At 39.1% G+C, this 23,335-nt stretch overlaps 1 protein-coding gene across 1 annotated transcript; it reads right to left on the bottom strand.

Annotated features, from left to right (window-relative positions):
- Nucleotides 1-11,344: 11,344 nt before the first annotated feature.
- Nucleotides 11,345-13,706, bottom strand: LOC147630934 (uncharacterized). Its single transcript, XM_086808995.1, has 6 exons — nt 13,613-13,706; nt 13,365-13,462; nt 13,063-13,177; nt 12,164-12,288; nt 11,945-12,018; nt 11,345-11,420 (listed from the first exon to the last, which is right to left on the bottom strand). Exons 1-6 carry the CDS (start codon nt 13,704-13,706, stop codon nt 11,345-11,347), a joined length of 582 nt encoding a protein of 193 aa, XP_086665121.1.
- Between the last annotated feature and the right edge of the window lie 9,629 nt (nt 13,707-23,335).

The raw sequence follows: 23,335 nt of genomic DNA, 5'->3' as shown, positions 1-23,335 counted from the left end.
TCTCTACAAGCTATATGGCCTGCCCGTATAGATATAGTGTCGGATAGAGAAAGAAAGTTCAACAGTCATTTTTGAAGGGAAATCTTCAAAAAGTTGGATACTACTCTGAGTATGAGTACGGTAGATCATCCAGAGTCTGATGGTCAAACCGAAAGAGAACCAAATTCTAGAGGATATGTTGCTTTCTTATGTTAGTAAGAAGCAATCTAATTGGGAAGAGTACTTGCCCTTTTTGGAGTTTGCCTATAACAGCTCCAAGCACTCAGTGAACGACTGGATTTACACCATTCATGTTAATGTATGGATTCCAGCCAAGATCTCCGATGGCTGTAGGCCTAGAAAAGGAGAAGATTCAATCTGTCAAGGATTTCCTTGAAGATATGAATGATATGCTCAGAGCCGCACGTGAGAGCATTCGTAGCGCTCAGGATCGCGCTAAAACTTATGTGGATAAAGGACGAAGAAAGGTGACCTTTGCAGAAGGTGACTTTGTATTCCTCAAGGTTCCTGCGCAGTCAGAAACCATGAAAACGGGAAAGTGTGATAAACTTTCTCCGAGATATTGTGGTCCTTTTAAAATCCTTAAGAAGATTGGGGACGTAGCATATAAACTTGAGTTACTGGAGAGTTCTCAAGTCCATCCTGTCTTCCATGTCAGTAAATTGAAGAAATCAGTTCATCGGTTAGAGAACGCAGTTTCTCTAGGATTTTGGTGGACATGATAGAGCCACCAAAGATACCACATGAACCTGAAAAGATTCTACAGTATCGTGATAGACAAACCCGACATAAAGTGTACCAGGAGGTACTTGTTAAATGGAAAGATAGGGATGAGGAGGTAGCAACCTGGGAACGCCGTAGTGCAATTTCCAAAAGGTTTCCCCAGTTTGTTTTCGAGGACGAAAACTCTTCTTAAGGGGGGGGTAATGTCATGTAGGCTGTAATGCCTATGAGACTGACGGCAGACCGGATGGCCATATTCGGGGTTCAGTGGGAGAGGATGCCCATGCGGAGTCATGGGCGGCCAGGCTAGTGTGGATGGCAGGCCACACACTACATAGCCTAGGGGATGAGGGGCAATCCTCATTCTTCCTCTATGGCTGGGTGGTGAGCCAGAGGCCATCCCCTCCTGTGGTAATGCCCGTAGCGCCGTTACGGGAATGTAACAGTGCCCTTTGGCCTATTGGTGTTTTGAAGCATTTTAGGCCACATTCCACTTGCTTGGGGGTAAGATTTTGCTGACGTGTATCGCCGGAGGGGGAAAACCACGGTGGGTGAAAATTTCAATACCCCGTAGACTTTCAAATTTTCAGGCCTCCCGCTGTGGGGCGAATGTTTTGAATAAAGTACATAACATACCACCTACTATGTTGCAAAGTATTGTGTTCATTTTCTTTGTCTTCTTTTCTTTGCTTTGTAAGATGTCTTCTTTTCTTTACTCACCTCCCCAGCTAGCTGGTCTTTCTGTGATCGTCTCCATGGAAATGGCAAGATGCAGCTCGCCCCCCCACCCTACAAGATGCACAATTTGGTGTGGCATTGTATTCTTTACCCTGGTAAGTTGTCTTCTTTTCTTTGCTCACCTAACGAGCTCAATGGCCTCTATCAGATCCCTTGCTTTACTGGTCTCACCAACGCGGTGGTCTCTATCTTCTTTGCTTTGCTTGCCTCTTAAGCTAGATGATCTCTGTATAAATCGTCTCCATGGCAATATGCAACTCTTCATGGCTTGCAAGAGAACCAGAAAAAGGTGGCAAGATAGGAACGTTGAAAAGCTTGGTCAAGGCACAAGGAGCATATTGCAAGACGAGGAAAGAAATGGCACGGATGACAAGCTCAAAGCGGCAATGCAAGACACTTTTGCAACGTATGCGGAGGGAGAAACAATGAGAAGACATAAGACTCCTTGCAGAGCAGCACAACAGGAAGCGGTTGTAGATGGATGCATTTGAACATTGCCATCGGAGCAGAGAACACGAGCTGTGGCCAATAGATTAGTGGGAGAATTCAAGGCAGCAACATCAGGCCATTCACATGAGTACAAGCCTCCTGTCATTAGAAGCTTTACCTTGCACCCTAAAATCCATAGAGTGAAAACCTCGCCAACACCTTAGGAGATGCACGCACAAGAGACACTACTTTCTAACCTAAGAGATGGCCTACAGAAAGTGAAAGGGGTACACAGCTTAGATCAATTAGCTGCAAAGAGAGCGACATTAGCTATGTTGGTATCCCCTGAAACAAAGACGAAACAGCTTAAATGCACAACGTCAAAGATGTTGTCAATCTCAGAAGGTCCAACATTGCTCTAGCAGTTGGATGCAGAGTAAAAGTAATGCACGATGATCAAGAATTGAAAAGTATGTGGGCTTCAATAGAATGCAAGAAAAGGAAAGACACCCTGCTGACTGCGGAACTCACTACTAGAGTGACATCGTTCTGGCAGGAGAACACTGAATTATGGTAGGATATACCATGCTTCCAAATATGTGTCTTAACGTGAACTAATGCCCATCATTATAAGATGGGGTTGGAAGGCATTTAACACTAGCCTTATAGAAAAAAATAATTTTGGTGGGATATTGAGATATTTTCATTCAGGGGTGGGTTAACGTCATATCTAGATGGTCGCATGATGCCTAGTGGGTGGTGCTTTCATGTCACATTTGTTTGAGATTATGTTTTTTAAGATTAAATAAACTCACATGTTTTGTTGTAATAAAATAGGGCCTAGTAAGCTAGGTAGCAAGTTGGCCATGTGCCCTAATAGGTATGTCAAAAATTTGTTCTGCACATACATGCAACCAAGTAATCATTCTAAATTACACTACGTGAGCTTCTCCTCAACCATAGGACACATTCAATTGAGAACATCTGGTATGGTTTAAGGGACCTTCAATGTTGTGCTAGAATTTTGCATACTCATTCGAGGGCACCCTCCATAACCTTTTTTTGGTTTGTTGAAAACCTAAAGGGATTGAAAAAATGGAATCCACACTAGTGGGACTAATGCATGGTGGTCTTAAAACATTGGTAGTTGGTTATATCGGTATCTTGATTCACCCTGGAATGGAAGAAATTAAAAATGTTCAATTTTTGCATGTGCAAAGATCTTTTAACAAATCCAACACTATTTACAATTTTTCATTGCTTCTTTTTCTTTGCAGTTTCCTTGCTATATGACTCATAAGCATATCAAGGGTCATTGCATTTCACATCGCACACCATCAAATCCGATAGCGTGCCCTTTGGCCTATTGGTGTTTTGAAGCATTTTAGGCCACATTCCACTTGCTTGGGGGTAAGATTTTGCTGACGTGTATCACCGGAGGGGGGAAACCACGGTGGGTGAAAATTTCAATACCCCGTAGACTTTCAAATTTTTAGGCCTCCCGCTGTGGGGCGAATGTTTTGAATAAAGTACATAACCTGCCACCTACTATGTTGCAAAGTATTGTGTTCGTTTTCTTTGTCTTCTTTTCTTTGCTTTGTAAGATGTCTTCTTTTCTTTACTCGCCTCCCCAGCTAGCTGGTCTTTCTGTGATCGTCTCCATGGAAATGGCAAGATGCAGCTCGCCCCCCACCCTACAAGATGGACAATTTGGTGTGGCATTGTATTCTTTACCCTGGTAAGTTGTTTTCTTTTCTTTGCTCACCTAACGAGCTCAATGGTCTCTATCAGATCCCGTGCTTTGCTGGCCTCACCAACGCGGTGGTCTCTATCTTCTTTGCTTTGCTTGCCTCTTAAGTAATAGTAGCGAAGCTATGGCAAATTGAGAATTATCAGTAATAGTAGCAAAGCTATGGCAATTTTTTTTAAAAAAAACATATCTTATTTTTATGCATAATACTAAAAGAAGAATTTCTACCATATTCTAGGTTTAGAAATTTTAAGCAAAAAGAATGATTTTTATCATATTCATGAAAGAATGCTTTTTAGTATTTATGCATAATTATTTAATTAAGAGAAAATAGAAATTTTTGATAAATTTATTTTTATGCATAAGAATTTAAATGTTAAAAGAGCAATTCCCATGACATTTGGGATTCAATCATTTAAATTTTAAAAGAGGAATTTTTTACATATTCCAAAATATGGATATTTAGAGAAATTTTCATGGTATTTAAGTAGAAAAAGGTCTAAATTAATTTTGATGATAAAAGAGGAGTTTTCACCGTAATTCCACATAGGAAATTAGGATATACTAATGTTGATGATTAAATTGGTGGAAAGAATATTTTAAGATATTTATATATCGATAAATCAATAAATTGATATATACTCAAAGATTGGATTAGTGGAAGAAGAGTATTTTTATAAAATCCCGATATTCTCATATAGAACTATTTCTAAATTCTATTGTGGTTAAGAAGGAAAGAAACTCATAAAGTTAGAATTTTCCTTACGATTATAGAAGTTCCGTTAAATTATCTAAAGAAAATCCTTAGGAATCAAAGTTAGAAGTAAACCAAATAAATTTTGATTAGACCACGATCGTGAGAATGGCAACCAGTAAATTACTTGCCCATCTCTCGAATCTGAATCAAGAAAAAACCTCGTGAGACCAATTCCAAATCTTGACACAAAGAATAGACTACCGTTGAATTAGAGAAGTTTTCCTTTAATATAAATCATCAAGAATCAAGTTGGAAATTCAGCCAAATGATGGGTAGATTAGCGTGATGTGAGATCATCAATGATTCTCATTAAGAAAATCTGGATTGTGGAAAAAAGGGTTTTGTGGAATCAAACTCAAACCGCGAATTCCACTTGCATAGAATCTCTGTTTTTAAAGGACTGTTTTACGCCAGAATGCCGGAGGAAGCATTTGGCTTGTGATTTAAAACTAAGGAGAGATTCGTTGTAACAGCTAGCGTGGAGTCATCAAAGGACGTCGCTCGTGGCAAAGTAAACCTACTGAGGTCTTGACAGCCTCGGTATGGTTAAAATGGTGCGCTTCTGATATGATGGGCGAGGACCGACGAAGTGGTCCCTGAGTAAAATGATAGGACGCCTAAGTAGGATCCTAGAGGTTTCTGACCAGGTGATGCACGAGCTCGCGGTTGCTAGGACACCCATGCGTATGTCGAGGAAGATTCAAATGAACTGGAAGGAAATTATTTTTGTGAATTGGATTTTGATATTGGATCTCGTTGGTTGACTAGTTGGGTCTACGGAGAGTCCTGATGATAATTTTTGTAAAACAATGGACTAGATATTTTGGAGGATTATGATCAGTAATACTATAGTTTCATTGAAAGATTTTTTTTAAAGACAACCGAATCTATTAAAAAGGTAATTTCATATTGGGTGTGTAAGTGGTGTGTCTACCTTGATGGTTTTTAACGTGAATTTTGACACTTTTGGGGTTCTTTTACATGTTCATTTTTTGTTAAAAAAGACGTCAAAAAGGCATGTCGATAATAGTGATCACATAGTATAAGATTAGGTATCCTTAGGCTTATGCAAGTAAGCTCATGTTCCATCTCATAGGTTTCATGCCATGTCTACATGTTTCTTTTAACCTAAGGTTAATGAGAACCACCAAAAACATCTTGTCAAGACCTTGTACACAATGAATAATGGAGAAGTCATAATCAACAACGAGATTAGAAGGCATATCTAGCTTGTGGAAGAGCTAAGAAAAGGGCTTGGATGTTTGCAATCAAAAAGGAATGGCCACGGACATCAAGAACTATCAATTGGTCACCTACACCATGCAATGTCTACCGAAAGCATGATTATAGATGTGTGTAGCATGTGCTAATCTTGCATTTGCACTTTATGTTATACTCAATGGGGATGGCATGGGTTGTGCAAAGGCAATCATCCTATGCACTTCATGGGAGATCTCTAATTATATCTCATTAGTTCACTTTTTTAGTGTTTGGCACCCCAGTATAATATTAGGTATCCTTAGGCTTATGCAAGTAAGCTCATGTTCCATCTCATAGGTTTCATGCCATGTCTACATGTTTCTTTTAACCTAAGGTTAACGGCAACCACCAAAAACATCTTGTCAAGACCTTGTACACAATGAATAATGGAGAAGTCATAATCAACAAACAAGATTAGAAGACATATCTTAGTATCTAGCTTGTGGAAGAGCTAAGAAAAGTGCTTGGATGTTTGCAGTTAAAAAGAGATGGCCCACGGACATCAAGAACTATCAATTGGTCGCCTACATCATGCAATGTCTACCCAAAGCATGATTTTAGATGTGTGTAGCATGTGCTAATCTTGCATTTGCACTTTTTGTTATACTCAATGGGGATGGCATGGGTTGTACAAAGGCAATCATCCTATGCACTTCATGGGAGACCTCTAGTCAATGTAAATGCCCGTGGCCATTATGTGGCATGTATATAAGTGACTTTAACTAATGAGAAAGGGACATTCCCTTATCTACTATTTGAAAGTGTGCTCTTGCTGCTTCTCCTCTACCTCTACCATATCCTCTTGCCCTCTTGCTAGTGCTTGTGTGAGAGTGAGTGTGTGTGAGAGTCTTTTCCTCTTGCCCTCTTGATCTTGCCAAGCCTTGCTAGTGAGAGAGAGAGTGAACTATTGTCTTGCATAGTGGAGCATGGTCTTGCGTAACAACGAGAAGTGCTAAACTCTACATAGATAACTTTTGTGGTGTGAAAGTGGGAGGTGGGTCTTCTCAAGTTCTAGCGTGCATTCGTTTGGTTTCCTCTTCCATGAGATGGCAGATAAGCTACAAAGTTCCCCATGACACACAAAACGTGAGTAATCTTCACATGGCTAGCTTCTTATTACTGAGTGTTGTGTATTTGGGTTTTTCTTTGGCACCGCTAGAGCAAGAAGCATGGTGGTTTACGTTAACACTTGTTTTGACTCATGTGTAGATCTTGTTTTTATTGGCCACGTTGTGAAAGACTCGTGAGAGCCTTAATGATATGTATGCTTCTTAAACTTTTTGAAGTTTGACATTTTTTTCAACTACCATATTGAGTTGATACAATCTCGAAGAAGGAACTTCTTTGGTCCAAAAAAGAGTAGAATCTCATAGAAGGAATTTATTTGAGAGAAACAAATTCACTATTGAATCCAAAAACAAAAAATGTTTTTTTCTTACAAACTAGTGTTAAACATTTTACAGAAAGCTTATGTTTGATAATCACCTTTCCTCAACTTAATAGCCAAACACTTCCTGAATTAGCTTAACTTTTTACATCTTGTATCATCTTGCAACTCCTAAATTGGTGCAAATAAATAATAGCAAAACACTTCTTGAATTAGCTCATCTTACCTAAATTGGAGAAGAGTGACTCTTATATATATTGCACTAAGCCATATCTCTCACAACCCATTTGTATTGGCACCCCCAAAATGTTTGGTGTCATGCCTCCAATACGGGTAGGAGGCATAGTGAGAAGGGTAGCCAAGGGCCACAAGATGTGAAGTCAATATGAAGGGTAGCCAAGGGCCACTAGATGTGAAGTCTATATGAAGGGTAGCCAAGCCATATGAAGGCTAGGGCAGCCAAAACCATTGGGAAATAGCCTGCATCGACGCATGGTGCTTCATAGTGGTTTTGGCGATGGCCTTCATATGGCTTAGGTTTCGATTTCCCCTTGGCCTACACATGGCCTACACATGGCTTGTCTAGCCTTTGTTTTGGACTTTCCCATAAAACTAATCATACACCCTAGAGTACCATGACCTGCATAGTGATAAAAATACATGCAAAAAATTGGCACGCTTTTTTTGAATTGAATAAAAATATACTCCCCAAATAGATAGTGAGTATAGCCTTTGTTTTGGGCTTTCCCATCAAACCAATCATCCAACCCAGAGTACCACGACTGGATAGTGATAAAAATACATGCAAAAGACTGGCAGGCTCTTTTTGAATTGAGTAAAAATATACTCCCCAAAAAGATACTGAGTACACCCAACAACCATGTAGTTAATCAGTCTAATTAGTCCTTCAACATTGTGGATACATATGGCACTATTCTTTTCAAATGGTTATGGCCTTGGCCTTGATATGGTTAGCCTATTATTGGATATAGACATTAACTCTATGTACAATTCTTGCACATAGAACCCTCCACATAAAAACCCTCATCATCAAGGAACTACCTTAAAAGAGTTGCTTAAACAATATTCTTGCTTAGGAATTTTCCATGTATACCTATGTGCATGTATCTTCTACCTCAAACAATGTATTGGTGCAAGTCTATGTGCATGTCTATATCCATGGTAGCAAAGCCAAGTGTAGTCCAAGGCCACACCATTGGGAAGCAGCACACGTCAACGTGGGCTTCTTCCCATTATGAACTTGGCCTACATGTTTCTTTTAACCTAAGGTTAATGGGAACCACCAAAAGCATCTTGTCAAGGCCTTGTACACAATGAATAATGGAGAAGTCATCATCAACAAACAACGAGATTAGAAGACATATCTAGCTTATGGAAGAGCTAAGAAAAGGGCTTGGATGTTTGCAGTTAAAAAGGGATGGCCACCACGAACATCAAGAACTATCAATTGGTCGCCTAAACCATGCAATGTCTACCCAAAGCTTGATTTTAGATGTGTGTAGCATACACTAATCTTGCATTTGCACTTTATGTTATATTCAATGGGAATGGCATGGGTTGTACAAAGGAAATCTTCCTATGCACTTCATGGGAGATCTCTAGTTAATTCCCATTAGTTCACTTTTTTAGTGTTTGGCACCCAACTAAAGTCAATGTAAATGCCCGTGGCCATTAAGTGGCATGTATATAAGTGACTTTTACTAATGAGAACGGGACATTCCCTTGTCTACTGATTGAAAGTGTGCTCTTGCTCCTTCTCCTCTAGCTCTTTACCATATCCTCTTGTCCTCTTGGTAGTGCTTCTGTGAGAGTGAGTGTGTGTGAGAGTCTTTTCCTCTTGCCCTCTTGATCTTGCCAAGTCTTGCTAGTGAGAGAGTGAGAGTGAACTATTGTCTTACATAGTGGAGCATGGCCTTGGGTAACAACGAGGAGTGCTAAACTCTACATAGACAACTTTTGCAGTGTGAAAGCGGGAGGTGGGTCTTCTCAAGTGCTAGCGTGAATTCGTTTGGTTTCCTCTTCCCTGAGATGGTGGATAAGCTATGAAGTTCCCCATGACACACAAAACGTGAGTACTCTTCATGTGACTGCATGGTAGTTTACGTTATCACTTGTTTTGACTCATGTGTAGGGCTTGTTTTTATTGGCCATGTTGTGAAAGACCCGTGAGAGCCTGAATGATATGTATGCTTCTTAAACTTTTTGAAGTTTGACATTTTTTTCGACTACCATATTGAGTTGATAGAATCTCGAAGAAGGAACCTATTTGATCGAAAAAAGAGTAGAATCTCCTAGAAGGAATTTATTTGAGAGAAATGAATTCACTATTGAATCCAAAAACAACAAATGATTTTTTTTCTTACAAACTAGTGTTAAACATTTTATAGAAGCTTATGTTTGATAATCACCTTTCCTCAACTTAATAGCAAAACACTTCCTGAATTAGCTCAACTTTTTACATCTTGCAGCTCCTAAATTGGTGCAGATAAATAATAGCAAAACACTTCTTGAATTAGCTCATCTTTCTTTATCTTTTATCAAGTGAGTGTGAATACCCGTGGTGAGTAAGTGACATGTATATAAGTGGCTTTAACTAACGAGAAAAGGGACATTCCCTCCTTGAGTGTTGATTGAAAGTGTGCTCTTGCTCCTTGTTCTCTAGCTTTCTACCCTATCGTCTTGTCCTCTTGGTAGTGCTTGTGTGAGAGTTTTTTCCTCTTGCTCTCGGTCTTGCCATGTTTTGCTAGTGAGAGAGTGAGAGTGAACTATGGTCTTGCACAATGGAGCAAGGTCTTGCAACAATGGGGAGTGCTAAGCGCTACAAAGACAACTTTTACGATGTGACAGTGAGAGGTTGGTCTTCTCAATTGCTAGCGTGCATTCGTGTGGTTACCTCTTCCATGAGATGGTGGATAAGCTACGAAGTTCCCCCCCACGACACACAAAAGGAGAGTACTCTTCATATGGCTAGCTTCTTGTTAGGAGTGTTGTGTATTTGGGTTTTCCATTAACACCACTACCAGCAGAGCGAGCATGCTAGTTTGTGTTAACAGTTTTTTTACTCATGTGTAGGGCTTGTTTTTAATGGCCACATGGGATCCGAGAGAGCCTCAATGATATGTATGCTTCTTAAACTTTTTGAAGTTTGAGATTTTTTTCGACTATCATATTGAGTTCATAGAATCTCAAAAAAGGAGCTTATTTGATCTAAAAAAGAGTAAGATCTCCTAGAAGGAATTTATTTGAGAGAAAAAAACTCACTATTGAATCCACAAACAACAAATGAATTTTTTTCCTTACAAACTAGTGTTAACATTTTATAGAAATCTTAGGTTTGATAATCACCTTTCCTCAACTTAATAGCAAAACACTTCCTAAATTAGCTCAACTTTTTATATCTTGTATCACATTCCAACTCCTAAATTGGTGCAAATAAATAATAGCGAAACACTTCTTGAATTAGCTCATCTTTCTTTATCTTTTATCATTTGGCAACCTCTAAATTCGTAAAAATAAATAAATGACCTTTGTTATGCACAAAACAAACTTTTTCGAATGGCATATATAACTTAAGTTGTCTCAAAACATCAGGTAATAATAAATGTACAAATTTCTTGGCCTACTTGTGTTTATTTGTATGTAATTATTATAATTTCTAACCAAGAATACCTTCAAACTCAAAATATGATAAGATTTTTTTAAATATCCTAGCTAAGCCAAATGAACACACACATGCATACACACAAAGAAAACTCATCAAAGATTGCCTATTCATTATGGGATGTAGAACACCATTGTTAGAATGTCTATTCTTTAAAAGAAATTGTAAGTTATCTTATAATCAACTCTGGATTTCCATTTTCTATTGAGAATGGCAGGATTAGGAGATGAGATGACCATTAGGAAAACTTTTATTCACAACAAAAAAAGAAATACGTACAACAAAAAGAAGAAGAGTGTAGATAGAACAATGATTTTTTAAAACATAAAAACCACAAGAAGGATGATTGAAGAGCATCTACCGTGAACCATTTTTCAACTCTATAAAAGCATCTTTCTTTTCCAAACAAACCGAATTCTAAACCACATTCATGAATCAAAAAAGAGGCCATCCAAAAAATGGGCAAGATTCTCTATCTTCATACTACAAGAGCAGAAGCCAACTATATTGTTCCTCCTCCTCTCTTAATTAACTCCATCAAAGAAATCCGAAGCTAGCTTCTGATACAAAATGTATTGTCTATGAATTCATGCTTGTAGCGTGCTTAATGATCTCTTATCACATTGCTAGTGTCGAGTTTATCGACCTAAACATTGCACTAGGATTGCTCAACACATTGGCCACATACTCTTTCCTGTAAATTCAACCAAAAGCCTGTTAATAGTTAGAGACATTGCAACACCGTCAACAACAGATTATGATGATGCAAAACCAACAATTCACTATATACATGCGTATACGAAAGATAAATTCTTTGTGAAGGAAAACCAAATTATGCAAATATTTAAAGTAGATATATCATGATAATGCAAGACTACCTACTCATGGGTGTGGATTGTCTTGTCTTTGTAAAGACATGTTATTGAAAAAAAAAAGAGAGGAATACTAGCTGGAGATAAGTCTCACTTAATCTAAAAATGTTTTTTTTTCCAAATAGAGGAAGGAATGAATACTAGTTATTGGAGATAAGTTTCACTTCATCTAAAGTCTGTGTGAAAAGTTCAAGGAGGTGAGTGATAGTAACAAGAAGAATACAGACAGATTATAACAAGCTCCTGAACCGATTAGAGTGTTACCAAGACATTCGCTTCATAGTACATAAAAATGATAGCCCATCACTCCTCCTACAAAGAGAGAAAGAGAGGATGATAAATTTACCTCGACTCTATCTCATCTCCATCAGGTTTAAGAAGATCGATCCTCGTGGGAACCTCTGTGTATAGAAGAACTGCCTGCGTTGGTAAGGTAATTGGTAGATTAAGATTAATGAAACCGAAATAATAGTGAGGGAATATGATCAAGGAGTGTGTGCAAAGATCAAGGATTGGTTGATCCTAGTATTTACGCGCCGCGAGTCAAAAAGATAATCATATGTACCTTAATGTAGTCTTCGGTGTCGAGCGTGAATCGATGGTACATTCCTGGCGGCAAGGTAATCATATCTCCCTTTTTGACAGTAAACCTTATCCAGCGGTTATCGTAATCTCTTATGTCCCAATAACCTACGTAGAAAGGCTAGATATGATTAGCATTAGCTTAGCTGCACTTCCTAGTTATAAGTGCAATGCTACACATACCAGGTTATATATATATATATAACATTACACAAAAACAAGCCTAGGTTTTTGTTTGCATATTGAAGCCTAATTTGAATATCTGCTCGACGATGGTGCCGATGGCTTCTCTACCCTCCTCCTCGCGTTTTCTTGCTTTCAAGTCTTCTTTCCGGAACATCATCATGCCCAAATTTGTTTCGCCCAAATCCTCGCACACGCACACTTCGTCTTCTCATGCTAATGCTGCTCGTTGTTGCGTTCCGCATGAGAGAGCAAGACGGAGACCCTACCTTCGTAGCTCTACCCTTGTAGCATATCGTTCCCTTTCCAAGACTTTGGAGGAGGAGGAGGAGCAAGCTATCAGCAAGTCATGCAATGTTGAAATACATTTTCGCTGCCTGAGGTGTGAGTGCAGAGTCACCACAAATCATACGTTGATGGGATGTGTGACCACACCACCATGATCATGACATAGGTAGGCGCTGGTGGTAGATAAAGTTCCGTGAGTTGCCCACTGCAGCACAGCACAGTGGAGGAGGGCGACGTATATATGCAAGAAGATGAACGTCGTTGACAGCTACTTGACCGGAATTTGGGTTGCTTGGGAGCCAATAGGGTTGACGTTGGTCGGCGCGTCGTACATGTAGGAAGGGGTAATTAATAATTATGCAATATCATCGAAGATTTTCATGACCAAATAAAGTGACTGATTTAATTTACCACGGCCTTCAAGGATAAGTCGGCTTTCTTCATAGGGATGCAGATGTTCCTGAAAGAAGTGTTCAGTCTTCTGCTCAAAGTTGTCCATAACGCCAGGTGCTACAGTTATCGTCTCCTGCATCATGGTAGTAATTACAAACCAAAATCATATCACATATGCATGCATGCAGTAGTAGTAGTAGTAGTCGTCACCTTCATTTGCATTAGTAAGCTGCACTAGTACTGCGTTTTTATAATGCCATATCATAGGAATCAAATACCAAACGATTAATTATTGCTAGCTGCAATAACAAGCTGATTACCCAATAAACGTAGCCATGGTCGCCTTTTACTCTCTCGAGCGTAGGGTCTCTCTCCCAGTTGCAGTCAACATCTATTTTCCAATGTAAGACGCCGAGTTCTACACGAAAATTAAATTAACAAAGAGTAAAACCTCCCTTAGGCCTTGAGCATCATGACGCAATCTTTAACGCAGCAAACAAGCTGACTGTTAAGCTTACTGTGCGTTGAGTTGATAACGAAAAGAGTTAAACTTGACGAAACATGTCACCTTTCAAGTGTTCCTTTGATACTGGGCGATTAGGAACGTATTTGTGAGGAAGCCTGCGGTCATCATCTGCGGGATTGTACACCCAAGCCTCCATAGCTTCTTCTAATTAGCTATCCTGCGAGAAAGCAAGCTGCCTAAGGACGTTAGTCTTGTGATACCAGGAAGCTAAGCTGGTACAAAAACCTCAGTATAAAAAGGTAACCCCCCAAAAAAAAAACTACAAGTAATTGATGAAAAAAGCAACGCCATGTACACAGACAAGGAATTAAACGCTTCGCCGCTCATAAGAAACGCAATGTTGTCTTGCGCCTGCTCCCCACAAAACTCTTATATAGAGAGGTGTGAGCCATATTATATTAATTTCTTTCATTTTGTGAGAACGATGCGCTCTAGTTTGACGAAGGCCGCAAGTGTGAGCATAATTTCATTTTGTGTGAAATATAAACAATAAATAGATCACATTTAGATTCGAGGGTTAAATATAAACAATACTAAGATCACATTTAATTTTGTGTAAAATATACACAAAATAATAAGAACACATTTAGATTCGAGGGGACGCTAGGCGAACACCACAGCTTTGCTTTGCCTGCTGCCACAATGCAAAAATTACACTCGACACAAGGTTAAGATATTAGCAAGCCCTTGCACCTCCAATATCCCACTCCACATCATCTTATGGCCCTAAACTAAGCGGGCACACAACCATCCTTGGGCTTCTCTGTGCTTATTTAAGCCCTATTCTAAGGTGAGAGTCTAAACAACATCCAACCACTACAAGAGATCACCCTAATACCGTAATACCGTCGTATATACCGAAGATTTAGATTTGGTTTTTTTGCCTAAAACTACCCACACTGATCATTATCACTGTCGGTATTGAATCATCAATAATATTTATCGCTCAACTGTTGTCTTTATAAACTAGTATACTGATGCTACCTACTGTGATTGGTATATGCATCGGGCATCGATGTTTTTACTGACGTAAATATCGATGCAAATATCAATGTTTATTTCGACATAAATACCGACACTGGTATAAATCTTTTTTTTTGGGTGAAATGAGACAGATTCAAGTAGTTTGTCCCAACCTGTCTCGTTGTGCCCATACTACCTAGCTAGTAATTTTAAATATAAACACATTAAAAACAAAGATGTAGAAAAGATAATCAAATTTATGCATATTTATGTGTGGAATTCGGAAAACTAAAAAGTGCACAGATATTCATATTCAAGATGCGATAACTCATCATTGACATTAAGAAACCTCACAAGAAGTATAAAACTCCAAATACGGTATTAGAAAATCTTGATACTTTGGAAATTTTGCAAGTTGTCTTGCAAACAAAAAAAAATAGTGGATCTAGCGCTCTTAAAAAAATTACGAACATAGCTCTTACAAAGAACATTTGAAAGTTGTCTTACAAAAAAAAAGAAACTAAGAGGCCCATGTAAGAGCTACTAGTCGTGATCACATCAATGCATCTTTCCACTTCTCGTGGCTTCGACTTGCTCAATATGCTAAATACTCTTCCTTCAATGGGCATGGTTATACTAAAGAAGAGTATGATTTCACGTGGTGTCACGGAACTACATCCTTGTTTGACAAGATGGAGCGAGAAAGGCAAGAGCTCAATTGGGCCCATATTGTCAACTATGTAAGTATATAATATCGTCAAACATTAAACTTTTTAGTTTTCTAAATTTCACACATAAATTATGTGTATCATTTATCTTTCTGTACTTTATCTTTTTTATGTTACATTGTCATGATAAAACTTATGGTTCTATTCCTCAATGTAGGGAGTATCTTGCAAAAAGAAAGAGATGAAGACTTACAAAGTATGTACAAAAGTGATCGATGCCACCAACACAAAGGTGAGAAGTACCTGAACCTTTGAGGCGTACTTTATGAGCATCTCATTGTAATTGCTTGTACTTATTGGGGGTGTTACAAACCTCCACCTTAGCTTTCCTTCGGTCTTTGATGTTGAGATACATGGGCTTACTCTTTCTTTTATTTAAATTTACATCTCACACCTCAAACCTTCAATGGCTCATTAGATCTCTCATTCTCTTGAGCATGTAATTATTTGTTGAATTGCTGGAAGAGATTTGAGACTAGGAACCCTCTATGAAGCTACTCAAGAATGCAATTCTTTTATTCTTCTGGTTGGTCATGCCACTTCACGAGGATGTCATGGCTAAACTGCACACTACAGAGGTGAGTGTCAATACCCTACCACCTGGCTTATCCTCAATGATGGACCTATCATCATAGCATCTATAGGAGTATAGGGACCCTGATGCTATAGAGCAGGGAGTAAAGGGAGTGCGAGAAAAAGGAGTGTCTACCCAAGTGAAGTCTAGAGGGATGCCACGAGTGGCTCTAGGAATGAAACCCAAAGTTATTGTAGAAGTGACACCCTGATAAGTATATGGAGTAGTCTTAACAAAATGTGTAGGAGGATGATGTGGTGTAGTAGTAGCATCACTACCACCTCCACATAACAAAATGTGGAGGATGATGTGGTGTAGTAGGAGGATGATGTGGTGTAGTAGTAGCATCACTACCACCTCCACATATACTAGTGCTAAAAGCACCACCACCACTAGCACTACCACTTCCATTACCACTAGCCCTACTACGTAATGGCTACTACCACTATGGCTACAATGAGACCTGTGTCATGAACTCTTTGCATCACTAGCAACAGTTTGAACACTCGGGGTGGTGGGACTCAATGAGTCGAGAATGGGTGAGGTGAGCTCCAACCGAGCTATCTCATGTTGGCTCAAGGGGGAACACTTGGAAGGAATTTTGGATCTCATCCTATGTGCAGTCTCGTAGATTACTAGACATGGCTACTTTAAAACAAAACGTGGATTCAGCTCAAAACAAAGCATACTTTTGCATAGAAAATCATAAATATAAAAAGAGCTTGTGTGTACGAGCTTACCTCCAGTGGTTGAGAACAGCTAATGTCTCAAATAAGGTGAAAGACCAACAATAGCTCACCTCCAGTATGTATACTCTATAGTCTATGTATACATAGCGTGCATAGTGTATAAATACATTCTTATGCCTATACACACATTCATAATCTATGCTCTATACTTTATGATCTATGCGTATAAAGAGTATGCATAATCTATGCATACGTAAAGAGTATGCATGTTCTATGCATACGTAGCATGCATACCTTATACATGCATAGAGTATAGATTAAGCATAGAGCATCTATACTTTTTATGTGTGCATGCTCTATAGTTTTTATACATGTATAGAATATAGACTATGTGATCTCTATGCTTTATGCATGCATAAAGAGAGCATGGTTTATGCATGCATAGAGTATGTGTGCTCTAGGCATGCATTGAGTTGTGCAAGCTCTAAGGCTGCATAGAGCCACCATAGAGCATGTAGTATACTCTATGCATGCATAGCTCTTTATGCATATAGCCTCTATAGAGGACACATTAAGTAACGACACATCTTTCCATTGTAAATCCAGCATGCCAATAGGTTGCTATGCCGTTTACTCAGCATTGGGTTGAGGTGTTGTAGTAGGCATTATGGCTTGTGGGGCTGTGATGGAAAAGGTAAATCCAATTGTGTTGAGGTTTGAAATAATTAGTGACGAGCACTTGCACGTGTGCGGCACTCCAGAAGTCTCATGACCACTCTCTCCTTGAATAAATATGTACCTTTTCTTAGCCTTCATTCCATGTTGGATTACTTTCAAAAAATTTGTGAAATTCATCTCCGTTAAAGTGTTACCCACCACTAAAGTGTTACCCTTAGCAATGGGTTTAATAGTAGAAGTGGTATCACATTTAGAATCTAATGCTTTGGCTCCCTTGTTGACCATCAGATTATCTTCTACTTGGATGGCATTTGTTGTGTTACTTTATCCCACATAGTGATCCTTCTAATGACTAAGCCATTATAGGAGGTCGCTTCATGCGTAAGGCGACGGATGAACCTATCCACAGTAGGGTGATTATTTGAATAACATTCATGTGGAAGGCAATGAGAGTTTGAATGCTTGAGACATCTAATGAAATGTCTAACTGATTCCTCTTCTTCTCTCTAGGCTTTGTGTAGCTGTGAAGCCAACCACTGGCTCATTCTCAGAGGTGGGTACATATGGCACGATTTGAAGGGAAGCCTCCATTGCAATTTGAGTCTCATCCAAATTCTCTTCCCCCCCACTTCATCCATCCCACTGCCATCTCTAGAAGCCTCTTTCAACTCATCAATTGATGGAGGACTAACTTTCTCCACTGTTTTCCTTTCGCAACACTCGATTGCTCTTTCTTTTCACCGTATGTCTTTGTTTCGTGGAATTTTTTCTCTCCATCTTGTGAACACAAACAAACACACAACTAAATCATGCTTGAAGAATATGAATTAGTCCTTCCACATTACAACAACTACAACATAATAACTCCTAAGAGATTCCATACAATAAAAAAGCTCATGACATAACACTTTAAGTTACCATACATTAGGGAACAAGCCAAGCTCAAGGTAACCATGATTACCAACCTGAACATTAGTCCTTATGATGCCATGCAGCCCCTTCTCTTGCACAAAGATGCTGATCATACTACAATGTCACACCATTAAAATAATGAAGTTTGTCTACCACACAAATCGGAACCACCCCGTAGAACTACCACTGAGACTTAATCCTAGCCTTGCGTAATGTATGGTACAAATGGTGGAACGCTCATTGATTTTCTAAAACCCAGCCATCCGTGTGCCATGGCCAAAAGCATTGGGAAGTAGCCGGCATAGACGCGGACTACTTGTTGTCAATGGTTTTGGCCATGGCAGACGGATGGCCTGGCTACCCTTGGATTCACCCTTGGCCTACATATGCCCTACACATGGCATGGCTAATAGATGATGATTAAAAAAATGCTACAAAGCTTAATGCTATTCTCATGCACAATGAAGACATTGAGAAGTAGAGAGGAGGAGAAGAGCACTTGACTCTTATATATAATGCACAAACCCACATCTCTTAGAGCCCATTTGTATTGGCACCCCCAAAATGTTTGGTGTCATGCCTCCAATAAGGGTAGGAGGCACAGTGTGAAGGGTAGCCAAGTTCCATGAGATGTGAAGTCTATATGAAGGGTAGCCAGGCTATGTGTGTGCCATGGCCAAATCCATTGGGAAGCAACCCGCATCGACACGGGTTGCTTCTCAATGGTTTTGGCCATGGCGCACAGATGACTGGGCTACCCTTGGATTCACCCTTGGCATACATATGGCTACAGATGGCATGGACAGTACATGATTTTTAACAAAATGCTACAAATATTAATGCTAATCTCATGCACAATGAAGACATTGAGAAGTAGAGAGAACGAGAAGAGTGACTCTTATATATAATACACAAAGCCACATCTCTCACAACCCATTTGTATTGGCACCCCCGAAATGTTTGGTGTCATGCATCCTGTAAGGGTAGGAGGCATAGTGAGAAGGGTAGCCAAGGCCCACAAAATGTGAAGTCAATATGAAGGGTAGCCAAGGGCCACAAAATGTGAAGTCAATATGAAGGGTAGCCAAGGGCCACTAGATGTGAAGTCTATATGAAGGGTAGCCATGCCATATGAAGGCTAGGGCCAGAACCATTGGGAAGTAGCCTGTGTAGATGCAAGGTGCTTCCTAGTGGTTTTGGCCATGGCCTTCATATGGCTTTGGTTTCGATTTCCCCTTGGCCTACACATGGCCTATTGTCTAGCCTTTGTTTTGGACTTTCCCATCAAACCAATCATACACCATAGAGTACCATCACCTGCATAGCGATAAAAATACATGCAAAAAATAGGCAGGCTTTTTTTGAATTGAATAAAAATATACTCCCCAAATAGATAGTGAGTATAGCCTTTGTTTTGGGCTTTTCCATCAAACCAATCATCCACCCTAGAGTACCACGACTTGCATAGTGATAAAAATACATGCAAAAAACTGGCAGGCTCTTTTTGAATTGAGTAAAAATATACTCCCCAAATAGATATTGAGTACACCCAACAACCATGCAATTAATCAGTCTAATTAGTCCTTCAACACTGTGGATACATATGGCACTATTCTTTTCAAATGGTTATGGCCTTGGCCTTCATATGTCTAGCCTATCATTGGATATAGACATTAACTCTATGTACAATTCTTACACATAGAAACCCTCCACATAAAAACCCTTATCATCGAGGAACTACCTAAAAGAGTTGCTTATTCTTGCTTAGGAATTTTCCATGTATGTCTATGTGCATGTATCTTCTACCTCAAACAATGTATTGGTGCAAGTCTATGTGCATGTCTATATCCATGGTAGCCAAGCCACGTGTAGTCCAAGGCCACACCATTGGGAAGCAGCCCACGCCAATGTGGGTTTTTTCCCATTGGTTTTGAACTTGGCCTACATATGGCTAGGCTACCATGGACATAGAAAAGGATGGGCTACCATGTGGATCTCTTTGCTACTCAAATGTTCTACTGTACCAGGAAGTCAAACATTAGCCTCTACCAATTTTGCTTGTGTGGCACTATGAATATCATCTCTCAGTATTTCAAATCACCCTTAGATATAGATCCCCATGTTTCCCGCTCTACATAATTCACATAGACGGTAGATCTCCCTTGCCATCGGAGATGCTCAAGACTATGAGAACTTGAAAGCACTTGTATAAAATGCATCTTGCACTTGATGCTGCTTGCACATGTTATACAATGAACTATATAGAAATCAATACTACATCACTATCTTCAAATTACCCTCCCCAAAGCTATGTGTAGGTTAAGGCCACACAATTGGGAAGAAGCAGTCCGTGACATGGGCTGCTTCTTCCCAATGGTGTGGGCTTGGCCTACACATGGCTTGGCTACCATGCTCATAAACATGGCTTGTCTACCATGAATGCATATGATGTGCAGCGTAAACCGCACAGCATAAACCACACAACATAAATCGCATAGCATAAAGCGCACAGCATAAAGCGCACAGCATAAACCCCGAAAATTCCATACCATGCACAGCATAAACCCCATGATTCCATATCATATCAGTAGCAGAAACTGCACATCATTAAAAAAATTAAAACATGTTGTTTATACAAAAGGCATTTAATAGAATGTTTTAAAAAAGGGGCCCCTTTTTTTAAAATTGAAGAGCAAGAAATATGTAGAAAACATTGTTTCCAACCATGACAAACCTGTGCACATCCGCATCCAAATCCACATAAACAAAGGGGAGATTTAGCGCATGCAAGGCCTTATGATTTTTACACAACAATAGGGTCAATGCATGCTTGGGTGTAGCCATTTTTGGTGAGGTTCAGGGCATTTTTTGTATATAGGTAACTTTCCCGACCCATAACTTATGCATTGCTCAATGGAATTCGACAAACTTGGTATCCAAGCAATAGTGCACATTCCAATCTTCAATATGAGACAAACAAAACACAAAAGCAAAATTTATAATCTGATCATTAAAGTGTTACAAGTTTGATGTGGCGTCTGAGGCATGCGTTTTAAATAGCATATGTTATAACACTTTATGCAAAAATGTCAAAAATTTGTTCTGCACATACATGCAACCAAGTAATCATTCTAAAGTACACTACGTGAGCTTCTCCTCAACCATAGGACACTTTCAATTGAGAACATCTAGTATGGTTTAAGGGACCTTGAATGTTGTGCTAGAATTTTGCATACCCATTCAAGGGCACGCTCCATAACCTTTTTTTGGTTTGTTGAAAACCTAAAGGGATTGAAAAAATGGAATCCACACTAGTGGGACCAATGCATGGAAGTCTTAAAACATTGGTAGTTGGTTATATCGGTATCTTGATTCACCCTGGAATGGAAGAAATTGATGCACAATTTGGTGTGGCATTGTATCCTTTACCTTGGTAAGTTGTCTTCTTTTCTTTGCTCGCCTAACGAGCTCAATGGTCTCTATCAGATCCCTTGCTTTGCTGGCCTCACCAACGCGGTGGTCTCTATCTTTTTTGCTTTGCTTGCCTCTTAAGAAATAGTAGTGAAGCTATGGCAAATTGAGAATTATCAGTAATAGTAGCAAAGCTATGGCAGTTTTTTTTTTAAAAACATATCTTATTTTTATGCATAATACTAAAAGAAGAATTTCTACCATATTCTAGGTTTAGAAATTTTAAGCAAAAAGAATTATTTTTATCATATTCATGAAAGAATGCTTTTTAGTATTTATGCATAATTATTTAATTAAGAGAAAATAGAAATTTTTGATAAATTTATTTTTTATGCATAAGAATTTAAATGTTAAAAGAGAAAATTCCCATGACATTTGGGATTCAATCATTTAAATTTTAAAAGAGGAATTTTTTACATATTCCAAAATATGGATATTTAGAGAAATTTTCATGGTATTTAAGTAGAAAAAGGTCTAAATTAATTTTGATGATAAAAGAGGAGTTTTCACCGTAATTCCATATAGGAAATTAGGATATACTAATGTTGATGATTAAATTGGTGGAAAGAATATTTTAAGATATTTATATGTCGATAAATCAATAAATTGATATACACTCAAAGATTGGATTAGTGGAAGAAGAGTATTTTTATAAAATCCCGATATTCTCATATAGAACTATTTCTAAATTCTATTGTGGTTAGGAAGGAAAGAAACTCATAAAGTTAGAATTTTCCTTACGATTATAGAAGTTCTGTTAAATTATCTGAAGAAAATCCTTAGGAATCAAAGTTAGAAGTAAACCAAATAAATTTTGATTAGACCACGATCGTGAGAATGGCAACCAGTAAATTACTTGCCCATCTCTCGAATCTGAATCAAGAAAAAACCTCGTGAGACCAATTCCAAATCTTGACACAAAGAATAGACTACCGTTGAATTAGAGAAGTTTTCCTTTAATATAAATCATCAAGAATCAAGTTGGAAATTCAGCCAAATGATGGGTAGATTACCGTGATGTGAGATCAATGATTCTCATTAAGAAAATCTGGATTGTGGAAAAAAGGGTTTTGTGGAATCAAACTCAAACCGCGAATTCCACTTGCATAGAATCTCTGTTTTTAAAGGACTGTTTTATGCCAGAATGCCGGAGGAAGCATTTGGCTTGTGATTTAAAACTAAGGAGAGATTCGTTGTAACAGCTGGCGTGGAGTCATCAAAGGACGTCGCTCGTGGCAAAGCAAACCTACCGAGGTCTTGACAGCCTCGGTATGGTTAAAATGGTGCGTTTCTGATATGATGGACGAGGACCGACGAAGTGGTCCCTGAGTAAAGTGATAGGACGCCTAAGTAGGATCCTAGAGGGTTCTGACCAGGTGATGCATGAGCTCGCGGTTTCTAGGACACCCATGCGTATGTCGAGGAAGATTCAAATGAACTGGAAGAAAATTATTTTTGTGAACTGGAATCGGATGACATTCGGCATTGGAGGCCTATTACGATCCTCAATACTGTATACAAGGTCTTGGCAAAGGCCTTGAGTTTGAGGATCCAGCCCTTCCTGGGGGAGTTGATTCATGCTACTCAGACAGGATTTGTCAAGGAGCGCAGTATCCTTGACAACATCTTTACTTTTTGGGAGGCGACGGCCCGAGCTAGGTTTCTTGGCGAGGACTTGGTCGTGATGCTTCTCGATTTTGAGAAGGCATACGATAGAGTTGATTGGGGATTCTTAGAGGGCACTATGCTG

The sequence above is a fragment of the Cibotium barometz genome, chromosome 15, assembly GCF_041138505.1.
Source record: "Cibotium barometz isolate CiBa-2024 chromosome 15, ASM4113850v1, whole genome shotgun sequence".
In the NCBI taxonomy this organism is placed as follows: domain Eukaryota; kingdom Viridiplantae; phylum Streptophyta; class Polypodiopsida; order Cyatheales; family Cibotiaceae; genus Cibotium; species Cibotium barometz.
This window is presented reverse-complemented; position numbering and strand designations above follow the sequence as displayed.